Source organism: Rhinatrema bivittatum, chromosome 14 (assembly GCF_901001135.1).
Source record: "Rhinatrema bivittatum chromosome 14, aRhiBiv1.1, whole genome shotgun sequence".
Taxonomy (NCBI): Eukaryota; Metazoa; Chordata; class Amphibia; order Gymnophiona; family Rhinatrematidae; genus Rhinatrema; species Rhinatrema bivittatum.
In genome coordinates, this window is record NC_042628.1 from 64,945,088 (window position 1) to 64,964,737 (window position 19,650).

Below are 19,650 nucleotides of genomic sequence, written 5' to 3' on the forward strand. Positions count from 1 at the left end.
CCGCCGCGCTTGAGAGCGCGTTTAGGAATGCCCAGCTGGCCTCGAGGTATCCTCCCCACCAGGAAGGCAACTCAACACAGGCCGTGGCAGGAGAGCCGGGTCCCCAGCTCTCCACACACTGAACATCGCGAAGGTCGCGGCATGGGAGAAGAAAAGGTAAACAAAACTATAACAAAACTTCCCCCGAAGGCTGTGAGGAGCGGGAAACAGTGAGAAACCTCCGCTCAGGTAAGAAACAATGACCCAGTAAATGTCCACTGAAAGAGTCCTATTATACTTTATTGATATATATATATATATATATCTATATATATATATATATTTTTTTTTTTTTTAAAGCAGACAAATGCCGCTTCTCTGCAAGTGCTGCCCTGAGGTAAATGGCTTCTCAGGGCAGCGGATCATTGTGGGGGGAGAAGTTGGACCACCAACGTGCACCCCCAGACAGCCAAAACTAAATCTATGAAGTAAAAAATTACAGAGACTTACCCCAAGTTTAAAACAATATTAAACTAGCCTGCTGCCGGTTATGCCTGCAAGAATATTTACTGAGAAAGCCGGGAGAAAGTAGAAGAGGTCTCTGAAACTTTCTCGGGTTAAATATTTCTCTCTTTTTTTTTTTTTTTTTTTAAGAAATGATCCATCCAACAAAGAGAAACAAAAAATTATTGAAAGTAGAGATGAAAAGGAAAATTCAAACCTTCTAGAGAGATTAGTAGGGAACCGCAGGTTCTGTGACTTTCCTCTGCTGGAGTCAGAGCAATACTGAAGGGACACAGAGGGCGCACTTGTGTCTGGGAGAGCGCCCTTCAAGTTTTCCTCTGACTCCCTCTGCTGGAAGGGGGACCTAACCCACTGTCTGGACTGATCCGGGTACGTACAGGGAACTTTCTAGCTTTTGCTGTTCCTTTATCCACCTGTTTGTCCACCTTAAGATCATCAGATACAATCACCCTCAGATCCTGCTCTTCTTTTGTGCTTAGAAGAATTGGAACTTCAATACTATACTTATCCCTTTTAGTGTTTGCACCCTAAATTCATTATTCTGCATTTTGTAGCACTAAATTTTAGCTGCCATTCTCTAAACCATTCCTAGAACTTTACTAAATCCCTCTTCATGTTTTTTACACTGGCTAAAATAATCCACTGTTGTATTATACAGCACAGACTAGAAAATGCAGTGATTGACATTTTGAAAGAAGGCCATTCATTCCCAAACTTCGCTAAATCTAAATGACCCACTTCGTCCCCACGCATCATCGAGACCAATCAGAACCAGCTACTTAGGCACCTTATATGCACCTCCAGCCAAGTCATTGCTCAAGAAACGTGCATTCTCGACCACCAGCCCCTCTCACTGGAATGCCCTCCCCACAGACCTTTGGCTAGAAACTTGTAGTCTGACGTTCAAAAAGAAGCTCAAAACTTGGCTTTTCACAAAAGCCTTCACTTAAAGGTCTCTCCCTCAGGGTCAGATTCACGCATTTCATAACCCAATATGCGAGATGTCTGACGCCGTAACCATTTAATCTTATAAATTAATCTCATTATTTCCCCGCTAGCTGTATGTTATAATGCATTCAAGTTTTTCAAGTCTGCTGTAAATCCAAGTTTGTTGATTGTTTGTTTATTTATATTTTGTATATTTATACTTATATTTATAATAATTTAATATTATTTTAAGTCGTTCGCTGCTTTATCTATAAGTTCATACGAAGTTAGCCCTGTTCTCTGTACCCTCTTGTTTGATGTAATTTCCAACTTTGGTTCTATGTAAACCGACGTGATATGTACTAGTACAGGAACATCGGTATATAAAAGCCATAAATAAATAAATAAGTTGATAATCTGTTGTATAGCACAGATGCTGTATACAGCAGATGTGATTTAAATATAAGATAATCGGCTTGAAAGATGAAAAGCTGCAAGATTCCCTCTAATTGTACACTACTGATGTGTTTATTTTAGAAATGCCGACCACTACAACTACCACACACTCAACGAAAATGACAATCATAACTACTACTGCAACCATTATGCCGATTACCACCACTGCAACCATTATGCTGATTACCACCACACCCAATGTGACCACCACTCCTACCACATCCACCATGATTATCACTACCAACATATCCAGTATAGTCACCACACCCACAATCAATAGGACTATCATTCCTGCCACATCAGTGTTTGTGGATTGGCCTGAATTTGGAGACTGGCTGAAATCTAATTGTAAAGAATATCGTAAAAGGATTATATGCAACTGCTGGATTCGGTCCAACCCTCCACCAGTAGTGTTGTGGCTGATTAATGAGGAGATTGTTATTGGGAATTACAGCAACCGTACCATGAAGGTGTTCTCTGGATCCTATGAGTATCAAGTGAATAGCACATTAACCTTCCACAGCCATCGAAGGAACAACAAAAGCACCATCAATATCCAGTGCCTGAATGCAAATAAACAAGGGAATCTCAAGAAAAGTAACATTTTGCATTATTTCATTGAAACTGATATTGTAGATATGACTATTGTTGCTACCATTGTTAATGCAGAAAGCCTGATACAGGGAGGGGAGGAGTTCTTGTTTACAGGTGTTCAGAGACAGATTAGGAAAAATACCTGTCTGGGAGTATTGGGATACTGATGTAATAAGATGCACTAATATTAGCTTGGATTTTAACTTGTGTTTTAGCTCATTTTTTTGTGAAACTTAACCCTGATATTTAACAGAGGTGACACTAAAACAGGAGTTAAAACCCATGCTAAGAATAGCTCGGAAGATGTAAGTCCCTATATTAATGAAGGAATTAGCTATTCCCCAATAATGCAGGAAGGCCTGCTCAAGGACAGAAAGCTTAAGATACAATTACTGTACTTAATACTAGGAGGGCAATATTCAAGCTAGCTGTTTAAGTAACTTGGCTGGCTATAACTTCTATGGCTAATATGTTAATATGTAAATATCTTTAACCCTTTGGTTTCAATTTTTCAGGCTCACATATAGAGCCTCCTTCTAGCTGCAGCATCTTTGTTGCAACTTGTTACTCTTGTTGCTTCCCTTTCCCCCCTCCCTGTTTTTTTGTATTTCCACCTTTTGTTCAGATGTAAACCGATATGATGTGCCCTCTAATGTGGGTATAAAAAAAGCTGTCAAATAAATAAATAAATATATAAATAAATAAATGGCTAAGTTACAAGGTATATTCAGGGGCATGGCTAAACCACTGAATATACACAAACACACACGTGTATATATATATGGCTTAGCTGTATAAGTTATATATGGCTAAATTTAGACCTGCTATGGGAGCAGTTCTAACTTAGCCGTATAACTTATGCAGCTAAGTCCGAATATTGCTAGTTAACTGCATAAGTTGTGTGGCTAATTGCTCCTCCCCAATTCACCCACAACTTATATGGCTAAAACGTTAGCCACATATGTGACTTATGTAGTTAAGTGGTGGCTGCTGAATGTAGGCGCACATTTAGTAGCTGCTACTTAGTCGCATATGTCTCACTTATCCAGCTAAATAGCGCTGAATGCGCTTTGAATATTAGAAATTTAATTCCTGGGTCTGAGATGAAGTAAAGGTTAACTCATTTTTGGTGGTCATGTTATTTTATTGCTGTGCCCAGTGTGGTAGAAGCAGCTAGGCACTACCAAATAAGCTCAGCAATAGAATAGCACTGACTACCAGAAATTTAAGTTTGCTCCATCTCAGACCCAAGAGTTACATTTCCTGTGTAAGCTCTCTGGGGAAGGCACCAGTTACAGGTTTTCTTGATTTTTCTGAACAGCTGTACAGTATGCATTGCCAAAGTGTGTACTGCTCATGAGAGCTTATGTTTTGATTTAACTGTCATACCTTGCCAAAATGGCACTGCAGGTAAGATTGGCACCGTGCATTCTGATTTGGGGGCACAATCTGAAATGCAAGACCATTTTGTTAAGGCATGACAAGTAAAATCAAAGCGTAAATTCTGGATAGGGACCTACAGCTGAACTGTATACCCTTTGGCACTGAGCATCTCGACTTTGCCATACTGTTATGTTGTAGGGCGCTTTATTACTCATGGCCATTTGCTTGCCATTAACTTACTGCATCCCACATCAACGTGTTTTTTTTAATGTGTGAGTAAAAGAAAACCCATGCTAAAAATAATGCAGGTTTTAATATGGGTTTTATTACATCAGCCCAGGGCACTCTGTCTGGAAGGAACAGACACATGCTTCCATTCATCTAAACAGAGACTTAGGCCAAACTGGGGTATTCAGGTATCTGGATATAAAATCTTCTCTCTTTTTCCGGCAGTCTCCAAAGAGTTGGGATCTGAGATTATCACTTGGATTATCTGCGGGACTGTCATTATTGTATCCCTCACTGCCCTGGCTTTTTTCATTTGTGGGAATAAAATCAAGGAGAGAGAGCTAGGTAAGTGACCAGACGAGGAAGAGAGGAGTTTAGTATCATGAGGGGAACAGGAATTTGGGGCGAGTTGCTTTACCACCTCGTGCCTCATTGCTAATCCAGCTGTCCCACAGACAGACTCTGTATGACCATGGAGAAGTCCCTTTACTTCAATGTGGCTCTAGAACATAAATGGCATCTTGGGTCAGGCTAGGGTCCATCGAGCATAACATAAGAACATAAGAACATAAGAAAATGCCATACTGGGTCAGACCAAGGGTCCATCAAGCCCAGCATCCTGTTTCCAACAGTGGCCAATCCAGGCCATAGAACCTGGCAAGTACCCAAAAACTAAGTCTATTCCATGTAACCATTGCTAATGGCAGTGGCTATTCTCTAAGTGAACTTAATAGCAGGTAATGGACTTCTCCTCCAAGAACTTATCCAATCCTTTTTTAAACACAGCTATACTAACTGCACGAACCACATTCTCTGGCAACAAATTCCAGAGTTTAATTGTGCGTTGAGTAAAAAAGAACTTTCTCCGATTAGTTTTAAATGTGCCCCATGCTAACTTCATGGAGTGTCCCCTAGTCCTTCTACTATCCGAAAGAGTAAATAACCGATTCACATCTACCCGTTCTAGACCTCTCATGATTTTAAACACCTCTATCATATCCCCCCTCAGTCGTCTCTTCTCCAAGCTGAAAAGTCCTAACCTCTTTAGTCTTTCCTCATAGGGGAGTTGTTCCATTCCCTTTATCATTTTGGTAGTCCTTCTCCATCGCAATTATATCTTTTTTGAGATGCGGCGACCAGAATTGTACACAGTATTCAAGGTGCGGTCTCACCATGGAGCGATACAGAGGCATTATGACATTTTCCGTTTTATTCATCATTCCTTTTCTAATAATTCCCAACATTCTGTTTGCTTTTTTGACTGCCGCAGCACACTGAGCCGACGATTTCAATGTGTTATCCACTATGACACCTAGATCTCTTTCTTGGGTTGTAGCACCTAATATGGAACCCAACATCGTGTAATTATAGCATGGGTTATTTTTCCCTATATGCATCACCTTGCACTTATCCACATTAAATTTCATCTGCCATTTGGATGCCCAATTTTCCAGTCTCACAAGGTCTTCCTGCAATTTATCACAATCTGCTTGTGATTTAACTACTCTGCACAATTTTGTGTCACCTGCAAATTTGATTATCTCACTCGTCGTATTTCTTTCCAGATCATTTATAAATATATTGAACAGTAAGGGTCCCAACACAGAACCTTGAGGTACTCCACTGTCCACTCCCTTCCACTGAGAAAATTGCCCATTTAATCCTACTCTCTGTTTCCTGTCTTTTAGCCAGTTTGCAATCCACGAAAGGACATCGCCACCTATCCCATGACTTTTTACTTTTCCTAGAAGCCTCTCATGAGGAACTTTGTCAAACGCCTTCTGAAAATCCAAGTATACTATATCTACCGGTTCACCCTTATCCACATGTTTATTAACTCCTTCAAAAAAGTGAAGCAGATTTGTGAGGCAAGACTTGCCCTGGGTAAAGCCATGCTGACTTTGTTCCATTAAACCATGTCTTTCTATATGTTCTGTGATTTTGATGTTTATAACACTTTCCACTATTTTTCCTGGCACTGAAGTCAGGCTAACCGGTCTGTAGTTTCCCGGATCGCCCCTGGAGCCCTTTTTAAATATTGGGGTTACATTTGCTATCCTCCAGTCTTCAGGTACAATGGATGATTTTAATGATAAGTTACAAATTTTTACTAATAGGTCTGAAATTTCATTTTTTAGTTCCTTCAGAACTCTGGGGTGTATACCATCCGGTCCAGGTGATTTACTACTCTTCAGTTTGTCAATCAGGCCTACCACATCTTCTAGGTTCACCGTGATTTGATTCAGTCCATCTGAATCATTACCCATGAAAACCTTCTCCATTACGGGTACCTCCCCAACATCCAAGCTATAAATATGTAGCAGATGTCAAAATGTAGATCTATGTCTTATTACTCACTCCCAGGGATAGCAATGGCTTTGCCTATTTTCCTTGCTGATAGTGTTTTAAGGACTTTTCCTCCAGGAACTTGTTCAAAATTCTTTTATTAAATCCGCTCTTCTAGTTTCCTTAACCATTATTTCTGGCAAAAGAATTGAAAGCTTGATTGTATGCTGAGTGAAAAGTACTTACAAGGAGACTGTGTCTCTAATGTCCAGGTAGGAGCCCACTTTAGCAACAGTAACTGTCAGACAATATGGCTGATACAGTCACCAATGAGGAGAGAAGTCATACAAAGGTAAAAGTCCTTGATTTCAAAAATATGACTTTGGTGCAATGAGGAAATATCTAAGCAGGTTCTGAGAGGGTGGGAGGAGGTAGGTAAAGTGGAAGAAGAGTGGGCTAAACTAAAAGAAGTTATAGCAGGATGACAGATCTTTATATCAGGAAAGGTTAATAAAAATAAGCAGAGAAAAAATACCTGTTATGGATTTCCAAAGAGGTGGCAGAAATAGTAAGGGCCACTGGGCCAGATTAGCAAAGGATCACAAAAAGAACACTGGGAACACAGCCCTAATAGAATAAAAGAGGATAAAGAAGTTGTGATAATCTGGGACCTTCCTATTCTCACCAACAGGAAGGTCGATGCTAGAAAATCAGGAATTGTAGTGAAGGATAAAAACACAAGAACAGCATTGCTGATAGAAATGTCAGTACCCATTGACTATTCTGTGAATCCTCTGGAGAAAACCAAGATTCTTAAGTACCCAAGAGATGCAAGCAAGCCTTATTAACAATTAACAATTGATCTATTTCCTATAAAAATTATGCCCTATGAATTCCAGAAGGAGGTTCTTTGGCACAAAGCAAGTACTAAGAAGGGCATTAGCAGTAAATATGAGAGATTGAAATCATTCCCAGTACAACCTGGCTTATGAATGGTTCATTCTTGTCAAGATATGCGCAAAACAAACCCATTTGGCGAAACTGCCCCAAGAGAGAGAATATCTGGGAAAGTCATAGAAGCAGGAAAAGAAGTCAGGATGGCCAAAGTATGAACAGAAGAAAGGCTTGCACAAGAGGTAAAGAAAGGCAACTAAACTTTCTTCATGTATGTGAAAGAAGGAAGGCCAGAGGTGGTTTTGTAAGACAGAGAAGATGAGGAAAAAGCAGAAATGCTAAATAAATACTTCTGTTCAAGTTAGAGAAGGACTGTGATTGTTGCCAGGGTACATATGAGTGGCCTGGGGATGGGTCCCAAGGTAGTGGCTTGGGTTAGAAACTTGTTGAGTGATAGACAGAGGCTAATGGTAAACAGAATTCATTCTGAGAAGCGTGATTAGTAGAGTGTCTCAGATATCGGTCCTAGGGCCAGTTCTGTTCAATATCTTTGTCAGAAATATTGTAGAGGAGTTAGAGGGAAATGTTTGCCTTTTTGCGAGTAATGGTTCATTCTTGTCAACAAAGTGGCCCCCCTTAAAGGAGTAGACATAATGAAAAGTGATCTAAGAAAGCTAGAGGAGTGGTCTAATAATTGAAAGTAAAGATTCAATGCCTAAAAAGTGCAGAGTCATGCATCTGGGGTGCAGAAATCAATGGGAGTGGTTTGCAATAGGTGGTGAAGAACATATGCATTGACCAGGAGAGGGACCTTCATGTGATAGTATCAGATGATCTCAAGGTAGTGAAACAGTGTGAGAAGGTGGTAGGCAGGACCATGACTATACGTGGATGCATAGGGAGAGGCATAACCAGTAGAAAAAGAGAGATAATATTGCCTCTTTACAAGTCATTGGTGAGGACTCACTTGGAATACTGTATTCAGTTCTGGTGGTTGTGTCTCAGAAAGGATATAGAAAGTATAGACTTGGTCCAGAGAAAGGCAACCAAAATGGTGTGAGGTTTGTATCAAAAGCCCTATGACATATATGTACTCCACTTTGAAGTTGCTGAAAAAGCAGAATATAAATCAAATAAATAATAATAATACTTAAGGAACTTGTATATATATATACACATACTAGAAGAGAGGTGAGACTGGAGGGGTATACTACAGATATTTAAATATCTGAAAGGCATTAATGCACGAAAGCAAAAGTTTTTTGAATGGAAAAGAAGTTGTGGAACTGTGGAGTCACAACATGAAGCTCCAAGAGGTTCGATTCAGGAATGTCATCAGGAAGTAGTTTTTCACAAGAGAAGGGTGTTGAATACTTGGAATGCCTTCCTGGAGGAAGTTGTGAAAGCAAAAAGAGTAACAGACTTCAAAAAAGCAAGGGCAAGAGAATCTTAATGGACATAAGAAAATAAGACTTGCCATACTGGGTTAGACCAAAGGTTCATCAAGCCCAGTATCTGTTTCCAACAGTGGCCAATCCAGGTCACCAGTACCTGGCAGGATCCCAAGAGGTAGATAAATTCCAATCACAGATATAAGAAATGAATTTGTGCAAGTCCATTTTAATAATGGTTTTGTTACGGCTATGGCTGCTGTGCAACCGCCTCACCACCAGGGGTCCTTCTAGAGCAGGCTCTCCTGACGGGCCCAGTCCATCTTCCTTGTTCACTCTATGTTCTGGACTTCCCTTTATAACCCTGCCTGGCAGTTCCCGCGGTGCTTCGGCATCGAGCTCGCCTGGGCTCCCTGCTCTAGCCTTCCTTGCTTTGCTGTGCGTGTGGTCTTTGGGCCCTGCTTTGCCTTGCCTTGCGCTGTGTGTGGCCTTCGGGCCTTCTACCCTGCTTTGCCTTGCCTTGCGCTGTGTGTGGCCTTCGGGCCTTCTACCCTGCTTTGCCTTGCCTTGCGCTGTGTGTGGCCTTCGGGCCTTCTACCCTGCTTTGCCTTGTCTTGCGCAGTGTGCGGCCTTCGGGCTCTCTGCCTTGCCGTGTGTGTGTGTGTGGCCTTCGGGCCTTCTGCCCTGCTGTGAGTGTGTGGCCTTCGGGCTCCCAGCCCTGCCGTTTGTGTGTGGCCTTCGGGCTCCCAGCCCTGCCGTTTGTGTGTGGCCTTCGGGCCCTCTGCCCTGCCGTATGTGTGTGGCCTTCGGGCCCTCTGCCCTGCCGTGTGTGTGTGGCCTTTGGGCCCTCTGCCCTGCCGTGTGAGTGAGGCCTTCAGGCCCTTTGCTCTGCCGTGTGAGTCAGGCCTTCGGGTCCGCTGTCCTACTGTGTGCGTGTGTGGCCTTCGGGCCCTCTGCCTTACTACTAGGTACCTTGACCCAGCCTGGACTCTGACACTGTTGCCTGCCGCCTGCCCTGACCTAGCCTGGACTCTGACACTGTTGCCTGCTGCCTGCCCTGACCCAGCCTGGACTCTGACACTGTTGCCTGCTGTCTGCCCTGACCCAGCCTGGAATTTGACACTGCTTCCAACCTTACTCTGCTCCACTGTCACCATCATCAGAGACTTTCCAGCCATCCCTATCTCTCTCTACCTGGAGTCACTCCAGAAGGTGGTGTTCAGAACACCAGAACACAGCCCGAGCATAACAGGTTTATGGACTTTCCTCCAGGAACTTGTCCAAACCTTTTTTAAACACAGCTACACTAACAGCTTTCACCACATACTTTGGCCATGAATTCTAGAGTTTAATTATGTGTTGAGGAAAAAAATATTTTATCCCAGGACAAGCAGGATGCTAGTCCTCACATATGGGTGACATCATTGATGGAGCCCTATTGCGGAAAACTTTCTGTCAAAGTTTCTAGAAACTTTTGACTGGCACTCTGAGCCCACTGAGCATACCCAGCATGCCATGATATTTTCAGCCACAGGGATCTCCCTTCAGTCTTCATTTTTCCGTGCTGCTGTTGGCATCGCGGAGCAGGAGCCTATGTGAGTTTTCTCACAGTTTGTCTGACTAAAAATCAGATTTAAAAGCATTTATTCTCTCCCATATCGAGGTCTCTCGTGTTACCACCGGCTGGTGAGTAAAATTAGTCTCTTTTTTACTTTTTGGAGTAAAATAATTTTTCTCTCATTTTTCTCTCATTTTCATCGAAGGCTGTCGATGAAAATATGGCCAAGGGATTTAAAAAATGTCCCAACTGTAATCGGACTATGTCCATTACAGATCCACACCTCGAGTGTGTCCTTTGCTTAGGTCAAACACACGACGTAACAACCTGTCCCAAGGGTGCTAAAATGAACGCGAAGGGTAGAAAGACCCGCCAAGAAAAGATGGAGCATTTATTCCATCTACAACTTTTGTCTTCCTCGTCGATGTCTATGCAATCGTCTCCAGCCGGAGTTGCCAAGCGTTTAATTCTTAAAAAGCATCATCCAGAAGGCTCGGGGGATCATTCATTGCCGTCCCCATCCGTAGCATTGATGAGGTCAGTGGCGGAACGACCAAAGCATCGCCATCAGCACCAACACCCATCGATCCCGGAGGCGCTTCTCTCCCCAGAGGAATCAACTGTGAAACGGCCTCGACTCAAAGAAACACTAAGGCCTGCGACGCCAAGGCCTTCACCGGCCATCGAGGCACCAATCATTGAACCTCCACAGGGCCCTGTGGAAGGACCATCAACACCTCCACCACCACCATGGGTAGCTGCTCTGCATGCACCAGCTACCATGGAGGAATTGACGGATTTTATCTGTCAAGTGGTGCTCCAAGCATTAAAGGACCAGCAACCGTCGATGCCTTCGTCATCGTCGATACCGGTGCCCACATCGAAGCTGGTGCCTACACCGAAGCAGGTGCCATCACCGATGCAGGTGCTCCCGCCGATGCTGGAGCCTGCACCGATGTCTGTACGAACACCGAAGTCTGCACAGATACCGAAGTGGCCATCGATGCCGATGCCCATACCATCGCCGATGCCCAGCCCAATACCGGAACCAATTCCATCGATGCCAATGCCACCTGAGGCTCCAGGACAGCTGGAATTAGCACTGTTCCAACTGTTGATGGACAGTTGCTCTACCATCGGTTCCAACCAAGCCACAAGAAGATGTCCCTGGATGGCTACCATTCGATGATCCACAGCAAGGTCCTTCAGGGCTTTCTCGACCACCAAGGTCTTCTCCCATGTCTCCACTTCAAGATGACCCTGACGATTCCTGGGATGGTAGACATACAGATACTTCTTCTGAAGGATTTATGTCTGATCCTTCTCCTGCAGAAGACAGAAAGAAATCTCCAACGGAGGATTTATCCTTTAAAATTTTGTTAAGGATATGGCAGACACCATACCTTTCACTTTGGTATCAGAGGAGGACACAAGACAGCAAACACTGGAAGTCCTTCAATTTGTGGACCCTCCAAAAGAAGTCTTGGCTATACCTGTCCACGAAGTTCTCCTAGACTTACAGCACAGACTCTGGGAGCATCCATGCTCAGTGCCATCCATAAATAAGAGAATGGACACCACTTATTTGGTACAATCTGTCCCTGGATACCAGAAATCGCTACTGCCACATCAATCAGTTGTTGTGGAGTCTGCACAAAAGAAGTCTAAATGAATAAGGCATCATTCCTCTACTCCCCCAGGCAAGGATCACAGATTCCTGGACACCTTGGGTAGGAAAATCTATCAAGGGGCCATGCTAAATACAAGGATTGCGTCATATCAGTTATATATGACGCAATACCAGAGAAACCTGTGAAAACAGATGCAAGATCTCTCAACTTTGTTACCACAGCAGTATCAAGAAGCAGCTCAAACAATAATACATAAAGGGCTCGAAGCTGGCAAGCACAAAGTCCGGGCCGCTTATGACAATTTTGAAACTGCCTCCAGAATAGCGGCCTCCAGCATAAGTGCACATCGCTGGGCATGGCTTAAGGCCTCGGACCTCAGGCCTGAGGTCCAAGAAAAATTGGTTGATTTGCCATGCGTGGGGGACAACCTCTTTGGCTCTAAGGTGCAAGATGCTGTAGCCCAGTTAAAGGAACATACAGAAACCCTGCATCAACTATCTTCAGTTCCGCAGGACTCTCAACACCCTTTCTACAGGCAGAAGCGTTACTACCATCCAACATCAAGGGGCAAATCTTCATGTCTGCAGCAAAGATCTCAGCCCAGGCAACCCAGAGCTGCTAGGCCTTAGCCTCCACCGCAGATGGAACCGGCTGCAGGCTTTTGAGGCCATCACCGGACATCAAAGCCATCTCCACAACCCACAACCAGTAGGAGGCCGAGTTTCCTCCTTTTACAACCATTGGATACAAACAACAACAAACCAATGGGTACTCTCCATAATATCTCGAGGTTACCAACTCAATTTCATCTCAATTCCAAGAGATTATCTTCCAAAATCTCTTCCATTAAGCGAAAATCACATAATTCATCTACAAGCAGAATTATCCACCCTTCTGAGAGCCAGGGCTGTAGAACCGGTGCCCTGGACCCAGCAGGGCAGAGGATTCTACTCCCGTTATTTCCTCATTCCAAAGAAAACTGGAGGCCTATGTCCCATCCTAGACCTCAGAAATCTCAACAAATTTCTGAAGAAAGAAAAGTTCAGGATGGTTTCTCTAGGCACCATGCTTCCACTTCTTCAAACAGGAGATTGGCTTTGTTCTCTGGATCTACAAGACGCTTAAGCTTTCATTCCAATATTCCCTCCTTATCGCAAGTATCTGCGCTTCCTGGTGGGTCATCAGCATTTCCAGTACAGGGTACTACAATTCGGTCTCGCTTCAGCTACCAGAGTATTCACAAAATGCCTGGCAGTAATAGCAGCACACTTCCACAAGGAAAGTGTCCACATCTTCCCTTATCTGGACAAGGAGCAATAACTTCTCTCAATCGAACAATTGCTCTACTTCACTCTATGGAATTTCTCATCAATTATCAAAAGTCCCATCTCATTCTGTCTCATCTGCTTCAATTCATCGGAGCAGAATTGAACACCATCCTCTCAAAAGCCTTTCTACCCGATGATCGGGCAGAAACACTTGCACTATTGGCAAACTCGCTACACTCGAAGAAACAAGCAACAGCTCATCAGTTTCTGACCTTACTAGGTCATATGGCCTCCACAGTTCATGTCACTCCTATGGCAAGATTAGCCATGAGAATAACCCAATGGACTTTAAGATCACAATGGATCCAAGCCCTTTCTATTCTAGTATTGTATATTAATCTGTTGGTTCCTTGATATTGGTTTGCTTCTGTGTAGAAAACTGCTCTGTGATTTCAAATCCCTTTCTATTCTAGTATTGTATACTAATCTGTTTGGTTTCTTGATATATTGTATACTAATCTGTTTGGTTTCTTGATATTAGTTTGCTGTACGATTCAAAAAACCCACAAAAAAGAAAAATCCCCAGTATCTCTCTTATTGTATAGCTGTCATTATAATCTGTTTCATATTGGGATATAAGTGCTGTGGGATCATTTACTAGCTAAAGGACAAGTACACTTTCAGAAAGTGTCTTGCCCTACCCAGCTTGACCTAGGTGTAAACTGTTTAACTCCCTCCCACCCTACCCCTCTGCCCACCCACCCCTAGGTTTGTATTTCTAATGTAGTCATCCTAACTTCATAATTGGCAACAAGATAAATTAGTAAATTGATTATTCCTTAGGTGTACCAATCAAATAACTTACCTAAATGAGTACTATCCAATGCAACTGCTGTGGAGCCTTTATATTGAGGGTAATCATATGGAAACTTAATGTTGCGGTCCCGACCGCCCCTCTCATGTTCGGGCTTAGGCCCGCTTACCGGCACTTCAGCTCCCTTAAGAAACCGCTCGAATCCTGGCCCGATAGAGTTGGAAGCCGGGGACTCCCCACGCGGAAGACGCCATTACAGGCCTATCCCTGCCTGGCCCCACGCGCGCACGAGAACAGTCTTCTTGAGCGCGCAGCACCCGGAAGCCCGGCTCCGCCTCACCTACTGACGTCACGCTCTGCCCCTGATTTAACCGGCGTCCAGTCTCTCACTAGACGCCTTGCAATTAGGTTTCCTGCGAACTAGTTGCTTCCTGTTCCTGTTCTTCTTACTGCTCTCGTTGTCTCCTGGTTCCTGACTCCGGTTTGCCTCACGGACTTCTCGCCAGCTTGCCGCCTGCCTTGACCCCGGTTTGCCTCACGGACCTCTCGCCAGCTTGCCGCCTGCCTTGACCCCGGTGTGCCTTACGGACTTCTCGCCAGCTTGCTGCCTGCCTTGTTCCTGGTTTGCCTCACGGACCTCTCGCCAGCCTGCCGCCTGCCCTGATCCCGGTTTGCATCACGGACTTCTCGCTTGCCAGCTGTCTGCCTTGGTCCCAGCCCGCCTTGGACTCCTGCGCTGGCCACGCTGTCCTCCTGCTCTCAGGTAGGTCCGCAGCCCGGCCTCCTTCCCACAGCCGGCTCAACCCTGCCTTCATCAGTGACTTGCCGGCGTTCCAGTCCTCTGTCTCCTCGTTGGCAGTCATACCTGAACTCTCTGAACCCTCTGGACTATCTTGAACTGTGCTATCCCTAGAGCCTGGGTCCCTACGGGCCCCTCCCGGGGGGATTCCGGCTCCGGGTGTTACTGCCTAGCTCTGACTCCGCCTCCCGGCCTGCCCTGTGTTACCTGCAGGTCGGCTCAAGGGTCCACTTCTTGCTTGCCCATCGTCTAGTCATAACACTTAAGGCTTGCCCCTTTTGGTCAAAACTCTCTACCTTGGAAAAGGAGCTGGATGACTTTAAAGCTGAATTAGCTTCAATAAAGAGAGTCTCAGCCACTGTACATTATTCAGGAAATAATTTCACTTTACCACTGAATAACCAAAACTCAAGAAAAAAGAGATTTACTGTGGGCTCAGGTAGGATAAGACCTGTAACCCACAGACACCCATTATTGAAAGCTGTGCAGCCCACAACTCTATCCCCCCACTCATACAGGCCATTAAGAAACTTAAAAAGTATTACAGTGGGCTCTGGTAGAATTAGACCTGTGTTCCGGAGACACACACTGTATCAAGTGCAGCAAGTACAAAATGCCTTCTCTGTATTAAATTCTGAAGAAGTCCTTGAGAAAAAGATTGAAGTGTTATTGGAAAAGAGAGAAAAAACCCAATGCATACAGAAATTCCAGATCAGAAACCAAAGAAAAAAGCTCACGGTGATGGATGACTCTGTCATCAGAGGCACTAATCTCTTCCCTTGCACAAATGCAAAGAGAAAAGTGGATAACAAAACTCAACTAAATAGGTGACAAAAGGAGTCCAGGAACAGCAGTAACCTGAACGAAGAAAGCTGGAAAGCTATGAGCACAAATGCTCGTAGTTTGGGTAATAAAATCCCAGATCTGCAAGCCCTAATGGTAGAGGTGGACTTGGACATTGTTGCTGTCACAGAAACGTGGTTTACGGAATCTCATGACTGGGATACAGCAATACCAGGCTATAACTTGTTAAGGAAGGACAGAGAGGATAGGAAAGGGGGAGGAGTGGCTCTTTATGTCAGAAACAATATCCAAGCATCTGAGCTGCAAGGAAGATGGGGCAATGAAGAAGCACTATGGGCCGACTTAAAAAAAGATGGGGCATCCATTTTTATTGGAGTGGTTTACAGGCCTCCAAACCAAAAGGAAGAGCTGGACAGAGATCTGGTTGAAGACATCCACAGGATAGGAAAGAAAGGAGAAGTGGTGATCGTTGGAGACTTTAATATGCCAGATGTAGACTGGAGAATCCCATCTGCAGAATCTAATTTATTTATTTTTAATTTTTATATACCGGAATTCCTGTATACAATACAAATCAGTCCGGTTTACATGAAACGAAAAGATTGCCCTGGTCTGGGAGGTCAGACCGGGGTTTTTTTTTACAAAGAACATTGAACAATAACATATAAAACATAGAACAATAAAATATAATACAATCCTTGAACATTGAACAATAACAATAAATACTTAAATATTTTCATAATTAAATTAAAATTAAGCCAATTAGCATGTTAAACTTAAATTAAACGTAAAATTAAATTTAAATTTAATTTAGGATAATATTGTATTTCCCTGTACGTACCAGGATCAGTCCAGGACACCTGGGTTGTGACTCCGCACCAGTAGATGGAGACAGAGCAAAACTTGTGGGCGGAGCATATATGCCCCTGTGCCAGTCACAGCCCCTCAGTCTTACTCTGTCTCCAGTAGGTGGTGCAGGTGCGGTCACAGCCTCTTCCCGCCCTGGGTTCTTTTTTTAGTCAGTCAGGGTGGTTGTTGATTTTTTCTTAGTGCTGGTTAGTTTTATTTTAGTCTGGAAAGTTTGAAGGAATCCGGTCCGTCCTGCCTCCCAGGGGGGTTTGAAGGTTCTGAGGGGACTATCCCCCCCTGGTTGAGGCCGCTGCCAGGGCTGAGGGCCCGGCTGAACTAGTGGCAGCGTCGGGGGTGACACCGGGGAGCCCGGTTCACTCACCCCCGCTGGAGTAGGACCTCAGGACCGAGGACAACGGCAAGTACAAAAAAAAAAAAAAAAGTGTGTTTATTTTATTTCTGTCGGCTCTCCGTTTTCTTTGCGCTCCGTCTCAGGGGTTTCTCGGGGGGAGCGGCTGGACGGGGGGACCGAATCTAATTTTTTTCTTCAGTTTTATTTTCTGTGTTCTTGCCGCGTTTGTGCGAGATGCCGCGGGGGTCGGTCGGCCGGTCATGCGGCTCGGCGCGTGCGCGGTTTTCTATGGACTGCATCTGTTCTTCCTGTGTCTCGGGCGGAGAGGGACCGTCCGGGACGAGTCGGGGGTGCTGTTCCCGCTCAGCTCGATCGCCGCCGCGTGTTGCTGCAGTTTCTGAGAGGCCTGCTGACCCCTTCCCGAGTAGCGCGGGAGTGGCGGCCATTTTAGGACAGCCCGCGAAATCGCGCGGGAGGCCGCCGGGCCTAGCGCCATGTCTCCCGCGTTTTCTCCACAGAGAAGGGCATCGAGAAGGGGCGCCCCGGGACTGTGGAGGTCCAGAAGGGGGCTGAGTTCCCTGTGCAGGCCAGTGCGGGTGAAGTTTTCTTCGGACTCTGGGTCCTCATTTTCCTCTGACTTTGCCCTGTTGCTGCGCAAAGCTCTTAAGCCTAAGAGACGCAGGCGCAGGGCGGAGAAAATTTTTTCCTGCGGAAGTGGCAGGCAAACCTAAGAAGAGGAAAACAAGGAGGCCCCAGGCTTTTCCCCAGCGCCGCTCAGGAGGACGCGGCCGCCGAGAGGAGTCCCTCAGGGGACGGACACAGAGTCCTCCTCGCAGGAGGAGGTGGATTCGACCGAGGAGCCCCCGGGGGGGGGCCAAAGGAACAGCAGGGGATGGTTCCGCCCAGCCCGGAGCGGGCGAAGGAACACAAGCCGTCAACGGGGATGCCCCGAAAGTGTTCGGCTGTTCCGGGGAGAGGAGCTGTCCCCTCTTATCCCGGCCATCCTTCAGGATCTGGGGGTGGAGCCCCTACCAGTAATTTCCCAGCCAGGAACCAACATGGACCCAGTGTTCTTAAGTCTCACTGACCCAGCAGTGGCCTTCCCATTCCATTTTTTCGTCATTGGATATCCTGTTTTCGCGAATGGGATTCACTGGAGTTAGGTCTGAAGGTCAGCAAGGCCAGGGATAAGCTCTACCCGCTGCCGGAGGACGTCCTGGAGCTCCTACGGCTCCCCAAGGTGGACGCGGCGGTGTCAGCATTGACGAAGCGGTCGACGATCCCGGTCGCGGGAGCCACGGCTCTCAGAGACATTCAGGATAGGAAGCTGGAGGTACAGCTTACGAAGATTTTGAGGTGTCAGCCTTGGGGGTCCGTACTCCCGTCTGTAGCAACTTCGCCATGAGGGTTAGTCCACGCTGGGCCCAGGTCCTCCAAGCAAATGCAGATCTGGCAGTGGAGGAAGCCACGCAGGCAGACCGGCTGGAGGCGGCGATAGCCTATGGAGCAGTTGCCCTCCACGATCTCCTTCGTACATCTGCTAGGTCGCACGCCGCCTTCTTTGGCTTCGCAATTGGGCGGCGAATGGATCCTTCAAGGCTCACCTCGGAGCGCTGCCGTTCTAGAGGCAGTTTGGCAAGGAGTTCGATGATTTAATGATGTCCCTGGGGGAGAACAGGGTTTTTAAACTGCCTAAGGACATGCCCAGAACTCGGTCTTTTTTTTTTCCTTAGCAGGGCGCATTTTCGGGGAAACGGAAGATCGCACCCCAGGGGTTTACTGGGCCTTCCTACCGGTCCTCGTCTTCCCGGTCGCAGTGGCAGCAGTCCTTTTGTGGGAAGAGATTCGGTAGACAAGGAGGTGCCCTGTCGGGCTCGGGGCCCAAGGCTTCCCTTTGAAATACAGTTGGTTCATCCCTCGCATCAACCTCAGGCCATCGTCCCAAACGTAGAGGCGCGGTTGACGTTGTTCTTCAAGGAATGGGCCAAAATAACGTCGGATCGGTGAGTCCTCAGCGTCATATGACACGGCTACGGTCCGGCAGACATATTTCTGATGTCACCCTGCCAGTGCCCAAAGAAAGGGACGGCAGTGCAAGAAACCCTACGACGCCTGGAAAGCTTGGGAGCAATCTCCTCCGTCCCTTCCGATCAGCGAGGCAAGGGCCGTTACTCCATTTGCTTCATCGTGCCAAAGGAGGACGGCACGTCAAGGCCAGTTTTGGATCTGGAGGGGGTAAACAGATGTCTTCGCATCTCACACTTCACAATGGAAACAATCCGGTCTGTGATTGCCTCGGTGCTTCAGGCGATTTTCTGGCCTCTCTGGATTTCACGGAAGCGTACTTCCACGTGGGCATCCTGCATTCTGAGCAGATATTATTAATTCCGAGCTCTCCTTTTCGGCCTCGCAACGGCTCCTCGCATGTTCACGAAGGTGATGGGGGTAGTGGCGGCTCGGCTTTGACGAGCGGGGTTTCCTGGTGCACCCCGCCCTGGACGATTGGCTGATCCGGGTCAAGTCCGAGGATCGATGTCGTCAGGCGGTCGCCAGAGTCCTCCATTTTTTTGCAGTCCCTGGGCTTGGTCGTCAACTTCAACATGAGTCAGCGAGTCTTCACCCAGTCCTTGGAGTACCTGGGAGCCCTGTTCGACACAAAACAGGGCGAAGTGGTCCGGTCCGGAGTCCGTGTGCGCAGGCAGCAGTGTCAAGTGAGACGGTTCCTATCTCTTCGACTGCCGCTGTTTTGCGATTCTCTGCCTGTTCTGGGCTCTCTGGCATCAACGATCGAGGTGGTTCCCTGGGCTTTTTGTGCTTCTACGACCATTACAATCAGCCTTACTTTTCCCGATGGCAGCTGGTGTCTGAAGAGTTCCACCTACCGCTTCCACTCACGGCCCAGGCCAGGTCCA

At 46.1% G+C, this 19,650-nt stretch overlaps 1 protein-coding gene across 1 annotated transcript in view; it reads left to right on the plus strand.

Moving 5' to 3' along the window:
• LOC115076168 overlaps positions 1-19,650 on the plus strand; it is a 190,843-nt gene that overhangs the window by 158,285 nt on the left and 12,908 nt on the right. The window contains exons 8-9 of the mRNA XM_029577309.1: positions 1,969-2,484; positions 4,318-4,437. Coding sequence (XP_029433169.1) covers positions 1,969-2,484; positions 4,318-4,437 — 636 coding nt within the window. The remainder of the gene's footprint in view (positions 1-1,968; positions 2,485-4,317; positions 4,438-19,650) is intronic.